The sequence below is a fragment of the Telmatherina bonti genome, assembly GCF_933228915.1.
Source record: "Telmatherina bonti genome assembly, chromosome: 12".
In the NCBI taxonomy this organism is placed as follows: Eukaryota; Metazoa; Chordata; class Actinopteri; order Atheriniformes; family Telmatherinidae; genus Telmatherina; species Telmatherina bonti.
Window position 1 is genome coordinate 29,623,722 of NC_136610.1, and position 18,299 is coordinate 29,642,020.

At 39.1% G+C, this 18,299-nt stretch overlaps 1 protein-coding gene across 8 annotated transcripts in view; it reads right to left on the reverse strand.

Moving 5' to 3' along the window:
- Positions 1-5,975, reverse strand: part of nlgn3a (neuroligin 3a) — a gene marked incomplete at both ends in the record, with an annotated part of 106,439 nt that extends 100,464 nt beyond the window's left edge. For 2 of the 8 annotated variants that reach the window (XM_079249957.1, XM_079249954.1), the window contains 2 exons: positions 4,402-4,461; positions 5,504-5,837. In XM_079249957.1, coding sequence (XP_079106083.1) covers positions 4,402-4,461; positions 5,504-5,708 — 265 coding nt within the window. Of the gene's footprint in view, positions 1-4,401; positions 4,462-5,497 lie in introns of all 8 variants that reach the window. The other 6 variants (XM_079249958.1, XM_079249956.1, XM_079249951.1 and 3 more) reach the window with 5 other exon arrangements.
- Between the last annotated feature and the right edge of the window lie 12,324 nt (positions 5,976-18,299).

Genomic DNA, 18,299 nt, shown 5'->3' on the forward strand with positions numbered 1-18,299 from the left:
GGGCTACAATGCTGATGCAGCATATCAGATCACCTCCTCATGACCTCAAACACAACCCACCTGGACATTTTAAATAGATGATCCTACTGTAACCTGGTAAAATAAAAAAAAAGAGCCACTGTCTCTATAAATAACACCATGGCCAGTTTAAGCCTAAAACTGTTCATGAATGAAAACAGTTGTTCTGCTGAATCTGCTTTGTGAGGATGAAGTGCATAACCTTTTCTCTAAATAAAAACAATTTACGATGGTAGTGAAATAAATTTATATGTATTATGCATCTTTAATTTTTTTTTTTTTTTTTTTTTTTTTAAAGCTTAGCCTTTCTTTAATCTTTTTTAGGGCAGTACTGAACATTTTAAAGGCTTTCCTTCAGGCTAATGGCAGACAATGAACCTCCTCTTTGATATCAAAGAATCAAATGGTTTCCTTGCACAGTTCCCTGCTGATCAGTGATATTATGACCACCTGCTTAAAATCAAGTAGGCCCTCCTTATTTTGCTAAAACAGCTCTGACCAGTCAGACTGCCCTCATCTGTGCTATTGCAACATCAGGTTGTGGAGTACCTACAGCTTCTGTACATCGTCTCCCCCAAATTGGGATTTTGAAAGGGAAGGCTGCCTGCAAAAGTGCTTACTATGAAATATACATTACATTTTCAGGACTCTTATACCTTTCTTCAAGGAACTTTTGGATTATTAATGGATTTTATCCAACTATACAATAAGCTGGGGAAAATCCACAATACTTTCTGAAGGAGCATGAGATTCTGCAGCTCAAAATAACCCTCCTCCACTAAACACTGGCAACAGATATTTAAGCAATAATATTTTTTATGGTAGCCCTCTGTTAAACATGATCGAAAATTACCTTAAAGGATGAACAAACCTTCCACTTTCACTCATTAGCAGAATATCTACAATCAAAATGAAACTTTCAGATCTCAGTACTCCCATCAACTCCTACAGACAACTGCTTCAAATCAATTACTGCACTTCCAATTACTGGAAGAATAAAAAGCCCAAAATATCCATGACAATTTTACAAAAACAGAAACCCGGTTTCTGTCATAACTACTTCGCAAACCAAATATAATACCTAATGAAATGGAGATGACATTCACAACAACTCATGGATTCAGGTAAAACCAATGCAATGATACTTTACTCTCAACTTAGCCTTTTCTTACCCAGTTCATTCAAGAAAATAAATTACCACAAAATTAACACAATCAATTGAACTCTGAAAGCCTGATGGAAAGTAAACAAAATGATAAAATTGCCTTTTACACTCCAACACCCTAATTTGGCACAATCCAGGTTTTCGGCTGTACAAGCACCCTGTCTCCTTCCCGAAAGGGAATTACTCACCTCTGTCGCTTATTTCAGCAATCAATTTAGATCATCTAATGCACTGGTCTAGAAATTTGGAGTTGGCAAAGGACTATTTTTTCATTACCTGAAATTAAACTCTATAATCAAATCCAAGATAAATATCACTAACAATCCATTACAACCTCTTAAAGGAATAGAAAAAAAAAAAAATCAAATTGATGACTCGAATAAGTGAATATGTAAACTTTATAACCTCACATCCAACTCAGGCATTGCAACAACACTTCCAACAACTAAATGGGAATGCAAGCTCATACATACTTATCCTCTCTAAAGCTAAGAAATCTTTGCATCTCGGTCTCTGAACCAACCTTCTCATGAAACACATCACACTGGAGAAAATGACAGTTATTCACCAGAATAATACTTCTGCTTTCAATGACATCTGGAACCTGTTTTTGACTTACTTCAAATAAAACCAGACACCTCAGGAATCCGGTCAGGCACATACCAACATATATTCCAACAAAACCTTCTTCCTACTCAAAAATAAGAAATTAAGTACATTTAAACTATTAAATGAATTAATAAAATGTTCCTGTTATTATCTTGACTAATAATTTGTGTTCTTGTTATTAGCATTAGATATTTATTCATGTATTTATGTATTTATTTATATTCATTTTTATTTCTCAATAGTGATTACTTCACATAGTAGTCTGAAGTACAACTACAACAATTTTGTGCTTTAATGAAACCCAAAGTTTGCCCAAAATGTTGGAATGTGCACATTATACCTCTTGTCAAGGTAACTAAACAGGCTTCCTAACAATGTTTAATTTGACAACAAGTGGGGAGAAATAATCAACCAAACACTGATGTCCTTAAGCTTATGTAAATGAACCATATTATGTAAAACATAATACTTTACAATACTGTTCATAAGAACCTTGCAGTGATCATGTATGTGCACTGCTGAAAAGGTTTGTCATGTTAGAACATTTACTCTGCTTCTGCTACAACTACAAACTGCTGCTTAGCAACAATCAAACAAGAACGTCATCAATACATACACCATTTTCCTTCTGAAAATCAATCACACTGAAATAAAAAAAAAAACAACATTGGGAATGTTATGTTTAAATGTGCACAGTGTGTATGACTCTGCTGCATTAACAGGGATGTATGGGAGAGTTTGGAAACTCTGAGAACAAACATTTTTACACATGCGTGTGTGTTGCTTATACAGATAGGTGACAAATTAAAAGGAAATCCTTCTTCCCAACAGACTGAGGTCTGTGTTAGACCGTGGGAGATGCTTTACTAGTGTGGTTTGGTTCCATTTGTCTTCTGGATGTGAATGCTCTCTTATTCTCTGATTGGTCTTTTCTTTCCTGATGAAAGTGGTCTCTTTCAGCGCGACATTGGCACCGTACTGTATGGCATATTTCTTCATCTAGTAATCATTTTAGTATTATATCTATTTCTGTATTTTCTTTCCAAACTTTATGATGTTTCTTTTAATATATCACCTGCCTATATGTGGGATATCGCCACACACACAAACATACATTTGATATTACATATGCATATATATTTAATATTATGAAACAGATGTACTCAGTGAAACTAAATGGGAATATTCAATATTTGATGAGGGAAATTATGAATTCAAATGCTGGTTTTTCTGACTCCTTTTAAAAAGATTATCACTGCCACGTTGGAAATATTTGACCAAACACAAAGATTGCTTTAAAGGTTGCCTCACACATTGTACAAAGATAAATTAGTCTTCATTTGCATATTTAATACAACATAAACCAAGATGATCACTTTAAAAAATAAAGGAAGGTTACAGGGGCAACTTGGCAATAAATGAAAAATTAGAAACTTTGCAAACAGCAAGAGAAAAACTACGCTGTCACCTCTGCACAGTAACATGTCAGAAAACCAACACGTGAAAATTATGATAAAATATTTTCTCATTACCAAATATGGGGAAGATAATTGAAAAAATCCAACTGGAAGGGGAATATTAAATAGATATTTCTGTGTATATTCCACATCTGGGACTAATTCAGAAGCAGAAGTGCCTGAAGGGCCAGTCTGTCTCTAACAAAATTGGTTTACCGAAGCAGGATGTACGAGTTCACATAGCGAGGGCAATTGTTGCCTCCTGCCTCTGTGGAAATCAACAGCAAAGGTGTACCAACAGAAAGCGAAGCTTTACTGTGGTGTGAGATATGCGCAGAATCAAAATCCTAAGGCTAGAGTTGCCTTTAGGCACGCAAAGAATATTAGCCCTCATGGTTACAGCAGCGATATTTTAGCTGCTGCTAATGAAATGGACTTTGCTTCGCCAGGCTGTGTGAATAACTGGCCCATGGATGGTTGAAAGCTATCAGCAAAAGCCTCACCACATCCAATCTGTGCAATTTGTGAATGATAAACTGAGGACACAGGTGGCCTTCTATTTTTTTATTTTTTATTTTTGGGGAAATTAAATCAGTGCTGATGCTTTCAGGTACTGTATTTCACAGTTACTCTCAATAAATCTTAAGTGCAGCCAAAGTCTGCTGACAGATCTAGGAATTTCTTTGCTTTCCAAATCAAATATCACTGCATAATATTAAAGAAAAATCAAAGTAGCACTCAGGCCTCTGATTTAATCAGCAGCTGTGTTTGTAAAACAGTTACATTAAAAAAAAAACCATACAATGTTGTAAAAAATGATATCAGATATCACAATCTGTCATCCAACAAAGCTCCATTATTTATTCCATGACCTGCTTTCTTGCTCCTTGACTCATATTCTCCCAGCCGAAGCACATTACAGCATGCAAACACATGCAGCAACCTCTCACTCATCTCTCCCACTTATGTCAAGGTTGATCTGAGTCACAAGTCCCACGTTCATCCCAATTAGCACTTTGAATTTGGAGTTGGTGGATGGTGATACTGGCAGCTTTGGAAGGCAGCACCCATCATTCTCTTCACTCTTTCACTCTCTCAGTTCCTCCTCTCTCATTCGGTGTTGGCATTATTTTTTTTTTTTTTTTTACATACCTCCTTTTCTACATATTTTCTTGTTGGGTTTCCTCGCACATTCCTTGGATATTCTTTTGACTGTAAAATGAATGGAAAAACTACAAAATAACAGCGAGCTCTGGTAAAGATCCCACGTGACATGCAACAGCTCAGACTGAGTCAGACCCCATCTTCTCCCGCCTTCCCTTCCCACCCTATCACCCACCCAGTCTTCAGCAACATCAAGAACAACAGAGGACCTGTTGACAAGTATCTGGGGTGTTTCTGCAGAAATATTCCAAAATGGTGGAATGAATTTGCTGCACCTCGGGACACGAGAAGCCCATATTCACATGCACTTCTATTTAAGACCCATTACAGCCACACAGAAGACAGGGAGGCTGGAATTTGCAAAGTTTTCAGGTCACATTCTAAGAATAAAAAATTGTTATTTAAAGTTGCCCATTTCATGAACTTAACATTTCAAGCCCACTTTCCTGTGTGGCTCTCCGTTAAATGGTGAATAATGGGGGCCATTTAAAGTATCAAAATCCAAAACCTTTAGCACTGTCAGTCTCCCAATGGTCAAATACATTTGTTTTTTTTTTTTTATACAAATTTGCTGTTATGCTGCTCTTTGTGCAGCAAAAACTGAATAAAGAATGGAGAGTAAAGGGTCTTACATAGGTCAGGCTGATGCCACAGGCCTCTCATGAACCAGACAGAATATTTCACCAACCCTATAGGAAATCATTCACTTATGAGGCAGGCTACTATAGCTAATAACCCCAGAGCAGTCAAGACAGTGAGGGAAGGTGCACCAAGTATTTCCAATCTGTGTTTTGTATGATTTCATTTTACTTATGTGCTGTTTCATATTGAGAAGTCATTTAATCATCAAAAGAGGAAACCTCTAACAGTGGCATGGATGGGGAGAGTTGATGACAGACTAAATGAAAGATCTAACGGAGATGAAAGGTTGAGATGATGGACACGGACACTGCATGCACCAGACAATAAGTCATGCTCCTCGCATAAAACAAAAGTGGCACAAAGTTTTAAGAGAAAGGACAGAAGGAGGGGGAAGCAAAGACAGGAGAAAGGAGAGGGAGAGTTTTGGTTTCATACTCGACACACTCACCATCCTCTGTTGGAACATAGATGTTTAGGTAAAGACAATCCTCGTGTTGATCTTGTATGTATGTGGTAACTATATCCAGGTTGAAGGTGAACCATATTGGCATCATGATCTCTGGCACAGCATTGTGAATATTTTGGGGGCAGACAGGAGCAAAGTGGGTGGCGTTCTTGATTCCAGACCAGGAAGAAGGAGGCTCAGGGGGCATGAAACGTTTCTCTCCCACGGGGGAGGCAGCATATGGGACCCCCAGATATTGGTCGACCGGTCCCAGAATCTCACTAGGCAACGGCACCCTCACCCCTCTGAGTTTTCCGTACTGTGTATTCACAGTGGGGTGGTAGTTTTGACCTGTCATGCCCGAAAAGCACCAACAAAAACTTAAAAGCCATAAAGACAGTCTGAAATTTGTGTATCTGTAGGCACCATGCCAGTTCTGGAAAGGGAAACAATTTCTCCTTGGAGAAAACCACATGGTCCCTGTGAGCAAGAGAGAGTGGAGATGACCAACATACAAGCTAGGGGCACACCCCACCCCCCCTCAGCAAACACACAGGCTTGCTGTTAAGCCTTGTATTCCGACCTCCTGAGGGACAGTCATCAGCTGTGATTTGGAGCCCACAAGCTCAAAAATGATGAGAAGGAGTTGCAGTTATGCAGGTCCTCTCGCAGCAAGGTCCTTAGTCACCGTCCTCTGCGCGCTTGTCAGATCTTCTAGCCAGTGCTGCAAAAGAGGAGGACAGGGAAATTAATGACAGTTCCTTTGACAACCCACCATTTTTAGTCAGTCATTTTTATTGACTCGTGGAGTCCTTTTCTGTCATGGCATAAACCAGTTACATAAACATGACAGAGCTCTTAGTGCCATCATCAATCCATATTGCAATTAACCGTGGGGTAACTTGTCAAGATGCGCCTAATAATACTAATAGGACAATTGAAAACAGAAAGGCATCAACTGTCAGAAGGTAATTACTCTCTCCTTTAAAGGCTGACATTTATGCCATCAGTGGAGGAAACAGAAATATTTACAGGAAATGTTAAATCCAGCAGCAGGGTGGGAACCACAGAAACATAATAACATGATGAAAATTTCTTGTCCTGTTTAATGTCATGGAGCATTTTCTCCGCTTCTCCCTCTGGTGTGGCAATGAACACATTGGAAATTAAATTTCATCCCTCTTGTTTGCTCTCACAAGTGCTCGCGTTTTGGGATGAACAGAAGAAGGGGGCAGAGGGAGCTGTGGCTTCAGGCAGCACAGGTGCCTTCACTGACAGTAAATGCTAATCAACAGTCCCAGGGTGAACCAGTGGTGCCAGGAACAACACCTCCCCATACTGCCTGATCAATTTTCAATTTCTCTGGCTTAGGGTCCCCCCTCAGCCTTGTGTGCCTACTGCTGCATTTGCTCTAATAACCATGGAGAAGAAAAGCCAGCATTTAAAGGAGGATATTGCATTCCAAAATGACTGTGTAAATGATTTATAATGTATCAACACCCATTGGACGGCCTCTAACCAGTGAGAGAAAGCAATCCTGACGTTCCTGGAGGTGCCGTTATCATGAGGCAGCTATTCTGATCTGCTGCAGCCGACACTCGACAGATTACCTGCTTCTGGAATACAGTTCTACATCAAAGTCTTCATTTCACAAACAATATATACAGTTTTTTTGAACAACAGATGAGCCCACCTTCACTTCATGGGTATATGAAAAGTGTGTGTAGCCTATGCTGCATGGAAACTTCTGCACAAGCAGGACCTGCTATGTTATAATACACGAAAAGCCATCCATATCCAATCTGGGGACTAAAAGCCATGAATTGCTGGGGGCCAAAGGCTGGCAAAGGCTTTAAAATTCTAGAGAAGTCATACCGATAAAGTCCCTTGCCTACTCAGTGGGATCCCTGCACAAGAGCTAAAAAACCTCACAGACTTTACTGCCATATCCCTTTGTTGAAAGGTGTTATGAAGTGTAGTATTAAAGGCATCTTCTGCTTACTTTTGTGCAATAAACATCACAACCCCTGATATTGCTAAATTTCTATTCGGTGCAGATGTAAAACACTTAACAAAAACAAAGCTCAATCAAAAGGGACCTCTAAAATCCCAGAGCTCAAAGCCCCTTAGACTTGCACCACACTGCTGTCATGAAACCAATAAATATCATACTGTTCTTTGTCCTAAAAGGCATGTCTAAAACACTGTTTTCTGAAGGGTTGTGACTGAAAATAGCATAAAGGTAAATTCTAATATATTTTTAAAGAGAAGCTGCTCAAAATATATGCCAGCAACACATTTAAAAAAAAAAAAAGGTCCCTGGAACATTTCACATCTAATTAAAATTTAATTGGCATAAATTCACAAAGATAAATTGGTACAAAAAAAGAGAAGAAAAAGGGGAAAGAAAACACACCATCCCAGAAAGGTTTCATCTTTAGTTACTCTGTAAAAGACTGTTTGCACATTTTAATGACTCAACAATAAATATATATATTTTTTAAAATATTTAATAAATACTAATAGAAAACTCTTAAAATCATGACAAGATTCAGTGGATTTCTGTTCACCACAGACAAGTCAGAAAGCTTGTACAGAGTACTTCTGATCCTGCAGGCAGAGCTGCATCAAAAGCACACATTATTCTGTGGTGAAAACCACTGCACACGCTTAACAACACTGAAAACCATTTTCAGTGAGCACTGTCTGTCACTGCATCCATGCACGTTAAATCTCACAATGGAAAAGAACAAGACATTCATAATTAAGATGCAGAAATGCTTTATCTTCTTTTTCGGAAACTCAGTTAGAAGGGACTGAAGCAAGGATGAAATCTCCACTGATTTCATGAATCAAAAATGTATTTATTTATCTATAAATAAATAAATAAATCATGCATGCTGCATCGCGCCAAGCTAAGGGAGAAAGGTTCCATCCAGCGTGCTGTCAGCTCAGTTCATACGCTAACATCTGCTATAGTGCATCCATATATAGAAACTTGCATCTCTGTACTGTAAATTCTCCTGTTCAATCAACATTTATACCCATCCACTTTAAGTCTTCCTAATTGCTTATTCAATCAAAACTATGCAAAACCACAGCTTTCATGTACTGCAACAAAATAGAAAAGAATCACAGTTAAACTCAAGTCTTTAGTCCAGACCAGCTACCCACTGACTGCATCTGATTCATTATGATTATAAAAATGAGCCTGATACTTCAAGCTTCAAACCAACCAAGGCACCATGTGTCCTAACCAAGAACGATTGAATGATTGAGAAAAAAAATTAAAATCTTGTATAGTGGTCTCGAACTTGAATCTCATTTACTTCAGAGCCAGTGTGTAATATACCACTACAAAGACTTGATACAATACAAAAGATCTCCTGCCACTAGTATAAGTGATAGTCTGCTCATTTAAGTTGTATGAACATTGTTAATAACTGACAAATAATTTTTATGGGTTGTGGGGCTTTACAACATATTAGGGGATAAATATGATAACATGTTACCTATAGTAGTTGAAATGACCAAACAGCATAACCATGATAACTCTACAACAGTATCTTAAGCTATTTTAGCATCATTTTGGGGGAAAAAAAAGTAATGAAAAATATCTGCTAGTTAGGCAAATGTGTCAAGTTTCTTTCAAAGACTGTTTCACTGCAAATCCAGCCTAGCTACTCTGGTTTTCCATTATGACTTCTGCAGGTTAAGAGCAGTACATGTCGATCTCCTGAACAGAAAAGATGTCCATCAACACACAGCATTCAAAGGTTCACACAATAAATCTATAAATAAACAGATAGATACACACACATGATGTTTCATTCCTATTTTAACTACAGCCATTTCTGTTTACATCTGCACTCAGCAACAGCAGCACCGCCACATGTATGATAACACTAATTCTACGCAAGCTGAAATACATCGGGTCAAACTTTTTAATCAGGACACAGCAAGGACACAGGGCATGGTGATGGAGTGTGTGTGTTTAGAGGACACATGGCAAAGAGGACTTCATCAGTCTCTTCTCCAACAGCATCTCAGAGGTCCTCTCTGCTTTGATCTCTCTACCTGCTGAAGCACTGCCAAGGGAGGAACAGTGAGAGGGAGAGACTGCATGAGTTCTCCCTCATCATCCCAGAAATATTGATCGTCTCATCACCGTGGCCTTGCAGCCCATAATAAATACAACTGGGGTGATGGAGGTAGGAGGAGGGGATGGGTGAGGAGGAGGAGGAGGAGGAGGAGGACGGGTGGGGTGCTGTGCTGACTCTAAGTCGGGCTATTAGCCCTTAATGCAATACGGCAGTGCACAGAGTACATGCCGTTAAACACCCTCCTCCTCAATTTTTTTTATGCCTGATTAATGGGACATGTTCAGTTCTGCTAGTCCAATTCTTATTCATCATTATTCAAAATGGCCCCACTGGTACAACATGCAAGTTGTCCCTTTACAGACCCCATATGTTGAAGAAAATACATGGACTTATTCCTCTTTATTTTAGTCCAAGCCTACGGCAGTGCACACTTCCTCTAGAAGACTCTTTGTTCTCCTACAGCAGAGCGATCGCTGCATTGCAATAAAAGTCTCTGCACAGAGCCAAATGTACTCCTACGCCCCGACATCCCTTAGAGAGAGGCTGAATGGACTCTGATAAAAAAGGAACCAATGAGAGTTTTGAGCAGATGGAGCATCTGACTCTCCACACTCTGTTATTATAGTAACTAGTCTGCAACAAAGGCCTTCACAAAGCTACATTAGTACTCTGGAACATCTAACTTCAAATGAAGCAAGCCATCCTGACCTGAGAAATTGTAACCACTGATTACATCTGAATTCTAAGCTATTGGATTGTTAGCAAGGCAGAATGCACCATTATGGGAAGAATATGAGACAGGAACCATGATGAAAATAAGAAGGCAGAAACCAATGTTCTCAGTCAGTTATCGAAGCTGGACTTATTTAAATATAAGAGGTGATATCAAAAATTTGATTTATGTCTTCACCATCCACTTGTGCTCTAGAAAAGTAACATCAATGTGAAGCCACCATTTCAAGTTGAGCTCTGCCTTTTCATTTCTGTATCCCTGAATAATATGAAAAGCAGCTCTAAGTTGTCTGCTTAAGAATATGAATTCAAAATATAGAAAAAGATATTTCAAAACTGATCATGTAGTAATGAAAGCATGCACGTGCTTTAGCTCTTTTCTCACAAGGCCGCTGTTTCCTAAAGCTCATGGGCTTGACATACAGCAACATGCCATATCAAATCAAGGTGTTTGGCATGTTTCAGCAGTAACATTTACTAAATGTCAAAACCAAACTGTGGCCTCATAAGGCTCCTGCTGAGAGCTGGTGCCACCATAACAGTAAAGAAGGCCCACTCACCATTTCCTTTGCTTTTTTTCGTCAGACACACGGCCTGAGCAGTTATTATTACTTATGAGGTTTGGCATTAAATCAAGGACAAAGACGGAGCACGTTCTGACTGCTAATCACAGCAGTGATGCTGACAAATTTATACACAAGCAAAAAGGAGACGTTGAGCAACGATGACGCTGCTGCGACCACCTGCTAAGCTGCACGTCTCCATCCCATCTTTTGGCCGCTGAATAAAGGCCTCCGTGAGTATCATTACCAGCCAAACAGCCAAGGAAACACAGAGAGGTGAGCTTGGCAGGCCAAATAAAGACAGATTCCAGGTGAGCGCATGTTGAGATGAATTCTGTGGCTGCACTGCAAATAAAAGATGGCCTCTCTGTTAGGTGCTGACGGTGCTTGAAACAACTGTTTGCTCTTTGTGACTAAAATGATAGGGTTAGATTTGATCTAGAAGTCCTAAAGCGGGAAGAAGAGGCAGTAAGCCCATTCTTACATCTATATATTGCCTCAGTTTCTCTGGCAAGAGTGTATGCCGCTGAGTGTGAGATTCATTTTAGGAAATAAAATGATTTAGGAAACACAATGAGAGGTAATAGGGATATTAATCAAAGTTAACCGACTCAGTTAAATAGGAAGGACTGAGCTTACAAAAAAGGTAAAAAGAAAAACATAAACAAAGAAATTTCCCAAACAGTTCATCATATTAACTCCTATTGATCCATGCTGAGTCCCACTAGTCGCTCTTACGGACAAAACCAAGAGTAGCTCATCACTGAAGAGACCCACGGGGATTATTCGAGGAACCACAGGGACAAGTATTGGGTCCGTCTCTAATCTAGCCGAATGTAAACACATTAAGTCTGTGTGCATGGCATGCTCATTATCAAAGCTCCCACAGATGCAGTTTGCATTGTGGGATATGTCTGCTTGATGGAGGGTTTGTATCACTGCCAGCACAACTGGAAAAGTATGCTAACCAAACAGCAGAAGGTGAGGATGATGTCCAACAGGTTTTAAATGACTAATATAAGCTACTTATTAGCTGACCATAAACAAAATCTAAAGACCCATGCTTTTTATAAGTTGGATAAAAATGACATAATTAAAAAATTAAATAGCTTCCATGAGGGTTTAATTTTCCCCAATTCTTTAAACTTGAAGACTTTACTAATAATCAAACCTGTAGTTTATAATTTCTACTTTGTCTTTACAACTTGTGTAGATGAGAAATAGATATGGAGACATGTGCGAAGGAGCAGAATGGATGTCCTTAGTAGAGAAATCTACATGGTTGACAAAACTCAAAAGCTGAGAGTTTTAAGTAAATATGTGAAGAAACTCTGATCCTACCATACACACAAGGCTGCAGATCCTCAGAATTTAGGTCTTTCCACAAAAACAAAACTAGGTTCCAAAAATGTCCAACTTCTCATCTTTATGACAAACCAAACCACAATAAAAATTCTGTTCATAATTGTTACAGATAATTTCGCATATTTCTGATAAATTCTTCTTTACAGCCTAGACATTCATTCTTTCATTTGCTCTACTGTTTAATCTGAAGCCTATCCCAGCAATCAGCAGGCGAATGGCAGGGTACATACTTGTGTGGCACAGGAGACTGGTCCCTAAAGCTGACTGGACAAAATTACTTATTTATAAATATGTCAGTTAAAGTATGGAGCCATTTTTAGAAGGGACACTGGTCTGAATGCAACAAGCAAATAATGCCAAAATTACTTATGGGAGAGATTTATTGAAGCATGCAATTTTTTGAATTGCAGTCTGTTGGAACCATAGATGATTTTCTGGCGTCCATTACTGGCCTGTACAACAAAATGTTATTTTAACCAAAAACCAGAGTTGGCCATGTACACATCTATATCTATCTATCTATCTATATTATCTCTCTCTCTCTCTCTCTCTCTCTCTCTCTCTCTCTCTCTCTCTCTCTCTCTCTCTCTCTCTCTATATATATATATATATATATATATATATATATATATATATATATATATATATATATATATATATATATATATATGTATATATAATTATATATATATAAATACTTTTTTTCCCTTCAGCTTACCCATCAAAAGCAGCTCTCATTCTCTCCTATGTGAAAGCAACAAAGTGGTCATTTATATCAACTACCCATGTGCCAGCTAGATTGTACAACTACAGGCAGACACATTACCGTGAGTGACTTAAATCCTGTATTTTGACTACAAAAGTGTATTCCAAATAACAATAATACAACTTGTGATTGGTAGTAAGATGACTGTGCAAAGTTCTATTCTCCCTTTCTATGTTTGCCATCTTGGCAACATATTCAAAATGGAGGGATAGTCAACTACTTTTCCACCGCTTGGACAATATGTCATTAGTACTGATGGTTATAGCTAGCAAACAGTGGTTTGTATGTGCTGTGTTGTCCTTTAATGTGGAGAAATTTATCTTTTAAGCTAAATGCAGTGATAAATCAGTGATAATACAGCATAGAGATCTTGACCAAATGTGACTGTCAGTTCCTTTAGCGCAAGTTCTGAAATGAATGCATTATACAAGTAATATGTGGTAGACACAGAGAGCTACGAGTAAATGTGCCAACAGTAGTATGACACTAGAACACATGGGGACATCACATGACATCACAATACCCAGACAGGCAGGTGTTAGCTTTTAGCTTTAGACAATCATGTCTTTATGCACTTGTGAAGAAAAAATAATGACCAGACTATACACTTTCTGCATGATCTAATCATTTTTGGAACTACACATCCTTCCCACCACATTTTCTCTCAACTGCCTTCAGGGAAAATATATGCAAGCATTAGCTGTAAAACATCCAAGAATCAGAAAGAAGAACAGCAAATTTTCACACGCTCCAAGGCTGGTTACTGGACTGCTCCTTGACTTGACCAATTATCCACAAAAACCAAGATTTCATCAAGTGTCAGCAGCCATCTGCATTCTGTATCTTATGTGTCACTAATAGCAACTTTTCTGAATGTTGATTTAAGTTGTTGGTCTGATCCTACGCCTCTGAAGAAGATAGCTATTTGAATGAACTCGGTGAGCAGGACACACTCGAGCATACCAAAGAGAATTCGGCAGGTATTTCAAGCAGCTCCTCTCATCTGCTCAACTGTGAGGACAGCACGTATAACTTGGCAGCACAAACATCAATTTCTGGCTTACAGCGGAAAGGAGGATGGATTTTTAGCCTTCTGGGACCCTTCTCTAATAAAATTCAGAAAAGTGGAAGGTACCCGAACACTGCTGGCATGGCTTTATGTATGTAATGCATATCAGAGTTCATGACAAGAACCTGAAATGTGAACTACAGTTTGCTTCTGCAGCTCACTTGGTTATAAACAGTGTCTTTCATGGAGCTTTCATGGCAGGAAGAAAACTAATCTACATTCACACTGACTGATTGTATTTTGGAGGGTATCAGTTGGGATAAATTGGCTACTTCCAATTTAAACTCCGTATTGAATTGTGTCTTTGCGTAATGCATTAGCAGCATGCAGAGCATTGAACATTGATCGAAGTGGATCAACAGGGGCATTAGTGGAAAGAAGTAAGGAAACATTTTTCTTAAAGCCGCTATTAAAACTTAACCATACAGAGATGAACTGGAGGTTTGCAGTGAGTTAATTGAGGTCTGGCTGGTAATTACAACAGGGAGTTGATCTCTCACAATCACGGTTCCAAGTTCATTGGCACCACATTATAAAATCAGCTCATATGGCTAGTATTGACTTTTCTCTCTTGGATTAAAGCAGCCTTGCAGTTGATGGCCTGAAAACCAAATAGCAGAGCCAGTATCAAATATAGATATACATTTAGGGTAGCATTTTCTACTAAACAGTGATTTCAAAGGAAAGACAGCTTATTTGGGGCAAGAAGAAGAACAGCACTAATAATATGATGATTTGAAATAAATTGTGTGCGGTATACATCTTAAAATGTGATTACGGGAGTTATTTACAGTGTCTTAATATCTGTTATCTGCCTGACATTTCCTGCCAGAGAAAAAAACTAATTCTTTCAGATGTCACAGCATCCACCACCTCCCACTGAGGAGAATGCAAACAGGACCTTCATGAGCCATTCAGTGCCAGACCTTTGAAGCGCTGATCATCCTGCAAAAGACTTTGCTGCGCGTCATTTCAAAAAGCAACCAAGCAATGCAACGAGTTGCACGTGATTCGCCACTTTCATCCACTACATTTTGAATTATGTTTTCCTCAGACACAGATTAAAGATTCAGATCAACTTGTCCAGAAGAATGTTGAATTAATCACGTTTTTACAGCAAACTGAAGGCTCATGGGGCTTCACTGTGAAACATCAGAGCTGTGTACATGTGCATGTGAGTATACGCTTCCATGTGCACAACAAATAATGGAAGTTAGCTGAGAAGACGAGTCTTTCTGTGGCCTAATAATCTAAATAAGAGCCTAAATTTAAGGTAAGTAGGCAGCTCTTTGTGGAAATTGAAAGATCAGCTTTAGCATTCAATGTAAAAGGGCTCAGAGAATCATATACATAAGAAGCAGACACATGACCCAGATGCTGGCTGTAAAATTAATGAGCTAATAATGCAGGTGCCTTAGCATTTGCTGCAGCAATGTGCATACTGAGAGATTTTTTTTTTCACATTCAGGTGAAATATGTTCTCAGACCCTGGACTTACTCTAAGTACATAAATTAATTAAAAGGCTTAGCTCTAAAAGTATCAAAGCTTTTCTTTTATGTCACAGAATTCACATGCAAAACCTCCGCAATACCCTCCCCTCTTCCCTTGAGACATAGTCCTTTATTTTGATTGATGATCAATTAAGCAGAGATGAATTTTGAGAAAATGATGGGTTCATGAATTCAACAAAGCACAATTCTGAGGTTTCCTTTCAAAGACCTTTTGGCTTCCTTGCAGAGAATTCTCAAATGCCAAAAGCACAGTGGTGGAATGGTGTTATTGACATGCAAATGCCTGCTAGTTGCGGAGAGAAGTGAGAGGTGCCAAAGTGTGTTGTTGCGTGACAAGCAGTGTTTCTGAATACAAAGATGAAAGCCAGTATGTACATGAGTGCACCTCAGACATCAAAACCCCCTGCAAATGTTATATATATTAATATGTTAAAATGTAAGGGTGTGCATAGAGGGCTTAATAGGCCCATGAATATGACGATGCATGCCCATTTACACAGGGCAAATACAGGGTTACTGTAGCTTAATGAAAGCAGATTAAATGAGGCCTGTCCACTGGACATGAAACCAGGAGTTTTATTGAAGCATAATTAAGTTTTGGAAAAAAAAACAGACTTTGATGTGCTTTTAACTAAAGGTCAACAGTAACTACCGATGTGAGCCACACTTGATTACTATGTATATCACAACATCAAAAAAGACGCTGCTGTACTAATGAGGGGGTGACCTTCATCTCCAGTGTAAACAAAGACCAAACAAATGCTCACTGTGCTGGATGGCCTCTATTAGCCATTAATAAGAGGTGTTAAAGAAATTAATCATACTTTAATATTCAGAAACACCATTTACCATACAATCTTTGACATTTCAAAAAATGAAAATCTGATCTAAAGACAATTAAAAGATAATGCTCTGTACATGAAAACTGCATAAAGAGAAATGCAAATTAAAATCTGCAAAATATCAGAATAACTTTCTTGGTTTTCCTCGGTCCAAAAATGAAGGATCTACATTTGGAAATGTAAATATGGCTTGAGCATTTAAATCTAAATACATCACATTACAGGCTCATTCAGAGCCAGGTGGATTTAGAGGAGATGTAAAGGGATTAGTAAGGAGATATCAATCACCACAGTTGGACCCATCCCCTTATCCTGCACAATCACAATCCCTGACTGCTTTGCCCATTGATCCAGCATGGGACACGGGGCCAGGGTTGGCGCTCCAGTCAGGGCTATATTTTCCCTTCAGGAAGCAATTAAACTTTGGAAAATGGTTAAATCTGTTTCACAATTTCGAGGATTGAGTCACGACATCCTCAAATTCTAATTGCTAATCCAAAATTCAACAGAGGCCCTGACGACCATTTGGCAATAGAGACGCGAGGAAGACGTGCTGGGAGGAGGGAACGCATTTTTCTATCCCTGTTGTATGTTTATAAAGGAGGATGTCTCGCTCCTCTCTGTGTCTGTTCACTTTGACATTCTGGTTATTATTAGTCACTCCTGAGAATCCAGATGAGGATGAGCTCGGAGGGACATTTTAAATGACAGTGCCCTTTCTTGGAGGAAGAATAAACAACAGAAGCGACTAACGCTGTGTTGTTGCTGGCGCTCATCTGCATTCACTGTGTAAAAAACCAAAGACACACACACACACACACACACACACACACACACAAACCCCCCACAAGAATCAAAGAAACAAGCTGGTAAAACAGAATGTTACTTTGCAAACACAGAGAGGGGTGGGGTTGGGTGGAAGGTGGAGTGGGGGGTGCAGTGAGGTAGTAACATGCCTCAATATCACACATGGATGAGGGAACGTTGTCCCCTGACAACAGTCCTTTCAGCTTGCCCTGGCAGATATGTTTACTCTCCATTCACCATTTCTAATCCTGTCTGAAAGCCTATCTTGAATGTCAGGCTTCTTCCTAAATTGGCTCGTGTTCTTAGTGATTGATTAAAGTACTGTAACCCAGCTTTATCAGAGCACCCTGAACTCTGTATTTCTGCCAAATCTATTAGGTAATGCATCCATTGTTATTGTGCTGGTTGGTCTCCCCCACCCGTCTTTGCAAAATGCATGGATCCATTTACTGTGACACAGAATGCTCAGCAATACCTGCCTCTATGACAGCGTGGCAGCCTTCGGATCAAACAGGAGAGCCACCTTAAGGTCACAAGCGTGTGACAAACATTGCATCCAAATTCATTGCCAAATTACTTGATGATATGTAGGGATAGATACATTTAATAATTCTCCTTTATTCTTCCCTAGTTTTTTGACTGATGCCACAGTGATACCAGAAACACGTCCATGTCCCTGACTTTGAGCCAACAATATGGCAATAATTCATGCGTTTTAATGCTGTAATATCCCCATGCCATTGCACACAGAGGAGAGAAGAGGAGAGGAGAGGTTGCCCTGATATTAATGCTGACGCCTGAGTCCTAGACATTGCACTTAGAGTGTCTCCTGCAGAACATTATTCAAGCACACAAAGGCACTATGATGTCCACAAGACAAGAGTGGACCACTTTGGTACCAAACACACATGTCCTGAGACTTGTTCACTGAGGGTACCCAAGGTTGTAAATGTCCACACATGTACAATCTCAGCACTTTCTGAAATCCACAATATTTTATCTACATCATATGCATATTTAGCACAGCTCTGAATTTAATG